Raw genomic sequence first — 7,253 nt, 5'->3', positions numbered from 1 at the left:
TGCCATGATCTTCGTTTTCTAAATGTTGAGCTTTAAGCCAACTTTTTCACTCTCCACTTTCACTTTCATCAAGAGGCTTTTTAGTTTCTCTTCACTTTCTGCCATAAGGGTGGTGTCATCTGCATATCTGAAGTTATTGATATTTCTCCCGGCAATCTTGATTCCAGCTTGTGTTTCTTCCAGTCCAGATCTAAATATGACAATGAACACTATAACATTCCCAGAGGAAAACATAGGCAGGGCACTCTGATGTAAATCACAGCGCTATCTTTTTTAATCTGTCTCCCAGAATAATGGAAATAAAAACAAAAATATGCAAATAAGATGTACTTAAACTCAAAACTTTTGCTTAGCAAAGGAAACAATAAAGAAAACAAAAAGACAGCACACATACTGGGAAAAAATATTTGCTAAGAATGTGACTGACAAGGAATTAGTTTCCAACACTTACCAACAGCTCGTGATACTTAACAGCATTAAAATAAATAATCCAGTTTAAAAATGGGCAGAAGACCTAAATAGACATTTCTAAAAAGAAGATATACCGATGACGAAGAAGCACATGAAAAGCTGTTCAACATCACTAATTACTAGACAAAAGCAATTCAAAACTTCAGTGAAATATCATCTCACACCAGCCAGAATTTGTTGTTATTTAGTCACTCCATCGTGTCCGACTCTTTGTGACCCCGTGGACTGCAGCATGCCAGGCTTCCCCTGACCATTTTCCAGCCAGAATGGTCATCATCAAACCACAATGGTCATCCACAAACAGTAAATGCTGGAGAGGCTGTGGAGAGAAGGGAACCCGCCTACACTGTTGGTGTGAATGTAACGTGGTACTGCCACTATGTAGCACAGTATGGAGGTTCCTTAAAAATCTCAAAACAGAGCTACCATATGATCCTGCAGTCCCACTCCTGGGGATATATCTGGAGCAAAATATAATATGAAAGGGTACATGCACCCTGTGTTCATTGCAGCACTGTATACACTAGCCAAGAAATGGAAGCAACCTAAATGTCTATTGACAGTAATGGATAATTGTATGTGTATACAATGAAATATTACTCAGCCATTAAAAGGAATGAAATAATGTCATGTGTGGCAACATGGAAGGCCTAGAGATTGTCGTAGTGAATGAAGTAAGTCAGATAGAGAAGGAGAAATATTGTATGATATTCTTTATATGTGGAATCTAAAAAAAAAAATGATACAAATGTACTTACAGAACAGAAAGAGACTCACAAACTTAAAGAAGAAACTTATGGTTGTTCGGGGGAAAGATTGGGGAAAGGGTAGTTAAGGAGTTTGGCATGGGCATGTACACGCTGCTCTATTTAACATGGGTAACCAGCAAAGACCTTCCATAGCACATGGAACTCTGCTCAATATTAGCAGCAGCCGGGATGGGAGGGGAGTTTGGGAAAGAGTGGATACATATGTATGTATGGCTGAGTCCTTTTGGGTCCCACCTGAAATTATCACAGTGTTGTTAGTCTGCTACACTGCAATAAAAAATAACAAAAAGTAAAACTGAGAAACAGTGTTAGCTCTTATGTGGTCCCATGTTTTGCAACAGAGGGTAGATGGAGCCTATATAGATATTTTTCATAAGATGTGGTACATAGAGTCACAAAATAAAATTCAACTAAGTACATTTAGAGGTCTGTTGGGTTTATTCAATAATTCCTTAATTGAGCAGCAGCCCATCTATCAAATCGAAAGGAGCTCTGAAGAGCTAAACAAAATAAAAGGTGTTTTAGTCAGAAGGAGGACAGGAACAGGGAGTTTTAGCAGAGTGGATTGTTTCAGGTAAGTTCACCTTCCTATGGGGTATGGAAGGGCACATTACCTCACTGGTGTTGACCAGGTGATTCCAGGCTGACTGATTCAGGTTACATTCCTGGAATAAGGTGAAATTTCACTTAAGTTAGGCATTAATTCCTGATTTGCTTACGTGGGGCTTAGCACGAATGACTCCACAGTGGGTCTGTTGTCTCTTTTTTTAACAATCATTAAGTGCACCATGAAAGGATCAAGTTAAAAACATAATTAACTCAATGGTAAACTTAAGGATTGGCTCAAAGAATCACAGCTCACAATAGACTAGTGTTGCATACAGCACTGTGGCATTCAAGGCAGGAAACACAGTTTCCAGTGCCAGCCACATAAATGTTTCAAAAGATTCAATAAAAGAATGTTCCGAATGTGCTTTTGTTCTGATGCAGGAAGTTTTTGTTGAGTCGAAGTTTCTGTGCTATAACTTAAATTTCCTGGGAGTAAATGCAAGTTAAATGCGTGGTGCTCTCTCTTTGGTGTTCTTTGTGATTTTGCTTTTCTCCAAAAAAACGTGGAGAATCAAAGGCTTCTAAGGGCAAGCTTCTTGGTTTTCTCAGGGGTGTTTCATGCATTTTGTGTCAACTTCAGAGTCATTACCATAGTTGAATTCGCTGCAAGTTGTTAAAGAAATTACATGTGAGTTGATGAGTTCCGTATGGTCTTTCTTTCACAGAATTCCTCCACCTCGAGCTCCCCCAATGAACATCCTCTCTGCGGTCATCACTGAAGCCTTTGGAGTGGCACTTGTAGGCTATGTGGCCTCATTGGCTCTTGCACAAGGGTCTGCCAAAAAATTCAGATATTCAGTTGATGACAATCAGGTGTAGTATGTCCCAGTCCCTCTCCACACCTCTCCATAGCTACTGTATCATTTTGACGTGTACTCCCAGATGCTGAAAATGTTGACCTTATGAAAAATACAGCTCTCCTAAGTGTGTAACAAGAATGGGTAGGACAAACTGAAACAAAAATCTGTAAATCATTGATAGAAAGGTGAAAATTTGGGCTTCGTGGGTTGGTTATGGTACACTTTTGTTTTTAAATAGAGGGATATCTTGATGTTCCTTGTGTTTTTAGGAGAAAATCTAAATATATTTATGATTGCCTGCCAACTTTTAAAAAAAGTTCAGATTTCAAAGTACAAATAACAGTATTACTCTTCTTAGTAAAAAACCAAAGGATTAAAGGGTTTCTTAGCATACAAAGGATGAAGATTTTATTGAGACTGTTTCTGAATCTACTTCTGCTAGTGTTTGGTCTCAAACCCCATGGCCCTACATTCCTACACAGGTCTGCACACATAGCTGTGCAGTAGTGGTTAGAAGGCCAAAGTACCTATGTCTAAATCTCACTCTGAAATGGTTTCTATGCTGCAGTTTTCTCATCTGTAAAAAAGCAGATTTATTCATTCAACAGATTTGTTTTGAACCCTACTGTATAGCAGACACCAGTCTAGGAACAAGGGATACAATGGTGCATAACACAGACCATGTCTTTATTCATCTCAAAATCTCCCAGTGGCTTCCCATAGTACTTAGATTAAAAGCCTATTGCCAAGGCTTCCAAGGCCCTACCTGACCTTGCTACCATCCCTTTTCCTCTATGATCTCATATTTTTTTTGTAGCCTGTTCCAGCCTCACTTCCTTCCTTGTTTTTTTCTTGAGTTTACTAACTATGTTGCTAGCTCAAGATGTCTGTACTCGCTGTTCCCTTTTCCAGAAATTCTATACCCTCAAGTAGCTGCATTCCTCCTTTATTTAAATATTTCCTTCTTAGAGAGGCCTTTCTTGGTAAGCTAAAATCCTAATCTCCAAAACTTATCCACTCTCTGTTTTACTTTCTGTATTCATCTTCTTTATTGGTAGCATCCCTCCACTAGAACACCAGTCTGTGAGGGCAGGGTTTTTTATCTGTGTTCCTGGCAACAGCAGAAGCAGAAAAGTATTAGGAAGCTTCTGCAGGAATCCAGGTGACATCTGATGACTTGGACCAGGATGTAGCAATGAAGGAGATGGGAATTGGATAGATTATGAATTGGATGTGGGCACCATCTGGGCAAAGGGGAAGTCAAGACTCTGTCTAAAGCTTTTGGCCCAAACATACAGAGCTTGAGGTAGGGAAGGGTGTGGGAGGACCAGAGTGGGAGTATGTGGAGCAATAGTCTGATTAATTAAGCTTGGGATAACTGTTAACCATTCAAATGAAAATGCTGAGTAATAGGTTGCCTATATCAGTCTGGAGTTCAAAAGAGTGGTCTAGGCTTGGAGATATAAATATGGCAGCTGTCAACATGTTTTTGGGTAGCTCAGAATAGAGAAAGAAGTGGTTCGATATTTGCGGTTGTTTGTATGAGATGGGGCCACAGAGGAGGCTGAGAAGTGGTGGCCAGGGAGGTCGGAGGAAACCAGGAGGGTGAGAGGCTCAAGAAGGACCAGGAAGGAGGCTTTAAGGCAGAGAATGTGAGCGATTGTGTCAAATGCCACTTTTACTGCCAGGGGAGGTAGGAATTAACCATTGGATTTAGCACTCTGGAGGTGATAGGTGGAGTGGTGGGAACAAAACCCTTTATTGTAGTAACTTGAAACCTGAGTAATTGGCAACGGATACAGTAAATACCTTGTGTTTCCCTGTAAAGTTGTTATTGTTACAAGGATCAAATGAGTAAAGGGCTCAGAGCAGTTTCTGGCTCACTGTAAGCACTCAATAAATGTTAGCTATTGTTAGAATGATGGTTAAATTACAACTAGTGGAGAGAACAGAAATAGAGTACAAAAGACGTCTCATTCTATGACAAGCTTTATCTGTGGCCTCTAAATTTTGGGCTTCCCAGGTGGCACGGTGGTAAGAATCCACCTGTCAGTGCAGGAGACGCTAGCGATGCAGGTTCCATCCCTGGGTCAGGAAGATCGCATGAAGTAGGAAATGGCAACCCACTCCAGTGTTCTTGCCTCAATAAACAGACTCCTCCATGGACAGAGGAGTCTGGCCGGCTATAGTCCATGGTGTCGCAAAGAGTTGGGCATGACTGAGCACACCTCACACTCACACACACACACACACACACATACACGCTGAAAGTGGATTGTGATTAGGAAATGATACATTTTTCTGTTATCATTCCTATAGGAATTCCTGGCCCATGGCCTCAGCAACGTGATTGCTTCATTCTTCTTCTGTATACCAAGTGCGGCTGCCATGGGAAGAACTGCTGGCCTGTACAGCACAGGGGCAAAGACACAGGTAACTTCATTCTTCAATAGGCACAGAAGGACTGAGAAGGAGAGGAGTGCGCGTCTCTCTAAATTCCTGAGACTATTGCTATTTCTTCAGTCTCTTAAAACTAGCATCAAGGCAGTTTATCTGTTCTCTTTCTTAGAAACGATCCTTGAGAAGCTGAATGAGCAGAAAAAAGGGGGAAAAGTCCTGTACTAGCGGCAGTTTTCTTGTTGTCAATCGTTGAGCAAAAGCTCCCTCTAGTGGTGCCTCTGATTTTCCTTTTTGCTAATCTAACCCGTCAGTTTGAAATTTTAAAATCTTAGTTCATTTCCTTTAAATAGAATGAAAACCATTGTTGCAACATCAGTCCTTGATACTGACATTCCTGTCTATAGAAATGTACAAGTATATGAATGAATAATACAATGTCTATGCACATTTTGGCTTAATGAAACAATTGTGTGTTTTAGGAACTCAAATCAATTTGACATTTTAGAGCCTCCTGTACACTAGTTATTATGCTGGATACTAGTAAGATATCATGAGAAGGCAATGGCACCCCACTCCAGTGCTCTTGCCTGGAAAATCACATGGACAGAGGAGCCTGGTAGGCTACAGTCCATGGGGTCGCCAGGAGTTGGACACGACTGAGCGACTTCACTTTGATTTTTCACTTTCATGCATTGGAGAAGGAAATGGCAACCCACTCCAGTGTTCTTGCCTAGAGAATCCCAGGGACGGGGGAGCCTGGTGGGCTGCTGTCTATGGGGTCGCACAGAGTTGGACACGACTGAAGTGACTTAGCAGCAGCAGTAAGATATCAATGGTGATAATTAAGATGATTCTGTGATGGTGAGGATGGTGGTGGTGGTGGTGGAAGCATATATTGAGTTATATGCCAGGAATTGCATGTCATGCTTTTTTAAATAAATGAACTTTAATATTTTAAGAAACTCAATGAAGGAGGCATAATTATTATCATAGGTTTCCACAAGAGAACATTCAGGAAAAGAGGGTTAAACTAACTTACCTAGGTCACGGAGCTAGGAAGTGGCAGAGCTGAGATTTTAATCCAGATAGATTTACTCCAAATCTTGCATTCTTAACCACTGTTCTATACAAGGAAATTCATGTGTGTGTTTATTTAATAAATTAACATGAACAGCTAACCATTGTTAAAACAATTCATACATATTTTATTTTATTTTTAGGACTTTTAAATTTTATTATTTGGCGGTGATGGGTCTTTGTTGCTGCACACAGGCTTTCTCTAGTTGCAGTCGGTGGGGGGCGCTCTTTATCGCCCTGCGTGGGCTCCGCACTGCAGCGGCTTCTCTTGTTGCAGAGTGTGCGCTCTAGACATGGGCTTCAGGAGTTGCAGCACGTGGGCTCAGGAGTTGTGGCTCACAGCTTTGTTGCTCTGCGGCATGTAGGATCTTCTTGGACCAGGGATCCAAGTGGTGTCTCTTGCATTGCAAGTGGAACCTTTACCTATTGAGCAACCTGGGAAACCCATTTTTTAGTAGCCTACCTTATATTAAGTCCTTTTGGGGGTGTTGTAGAAGAGTAAATTTGAAAAGTGTATATTCTTGACCTTGGGATAAAGTGGGAAGAGAAAGATGGGTAAATGAACATTAAAATGTAGCATACAAGTAATAAAATTATTGAATGTACCATGGTGCAGAGGGGAAGCAGTAACAAAATCTGAACCTATAATAGTATCACATATTATTGCCACAACTCATCAGCAAAGATGTGTAATTCTCATTCACCGTTGTTTTACATGACAGTTTGATTTTTAGGCAGCTCGTGATTTAAAGCATAAGTTCATAATGTGCATTGGCAGAAACATTTTTGCAAACTCTCAAATATTTGTAATCTAAATTTGAATGTTTAATACATAGTGTAATCACATATCATTCCTTGCTCTGAAGACTTACAGCTATAAAATTCTAGGATTCTATAGTGATTTCCACCTGGTTTCTTACAAGGATGAGTGTGTGAGATTTCCTTTCATCAGTTCTGCATGGTATTCTCTTCGTTAGCCTTCAGAAGAAATAAAAGGCACCTAACAGAAGCAGAAGATATTAAGAAGAGATGGCAAGAATACACAGAAGAATTGTACAAAAAAAGATCTTCACGATCCAGATAATCACGATGGTGTGATCACTGACCTAGAGCCAGACATCCTGGA

The 7,253-nt window shown here is 40.5% G+C and overlaps 1 protein-coding gene across 5 annotated transcripts in view; it reads left to right on the top strand.

Annotated features, from left to right (window-relative positions):
• The window catches only part of SLC26A7 (solute carrier family 26 (anion exchanger), member 7), a 170,217-nt gene that overhangs the window by 89,360 nt on the left and 73,604 nt on the right, over positions 1-7,253 (top strand). For 4 of the 5 annotated variants that reach the window (XR_827212.1, XM_010861984.1, XM_010861978.1 and 1 more), the window contains 2 exons: positions 2,516-2,663; positions 4,970-5,083. Coding sequence is in view for 4 of the 5 variants with exons in the window: in XM_010861984.1 (XP_010860286.1) it covers positions 2,516-2,663; positions 4,970-5,083 (262 nt within the window). In the remaining variant the exon portion in view is untranslated. The remainder of the gene's footprint in view (positions 1-2,515; positions 2,664-4,969; positions 5,084-7,253) is intronic. The other variant, XM_010861993.1, reaches the window with a different exon arrangement.

This window comes from Bison bison, unplaced genomic scaffold (genome assembly GCF_000754665.1).
Source record: "Bison bison bison isolate TAMUID 2011002044 unplaced genomic scaffold, Bison_UMD1.0 scf7180017858048, whole genome shotgun sequence".
Lineage (NCBI taxonomy): Eukaryota > Metazoa > Chordata > Mammalia > Artiodactyla > Bovidae > Bison > Bison bison.
Note: the sequence above shows the minus strand (reverse complement) of the source record. Positions and strands in the feature narration are given on the sequence as shown.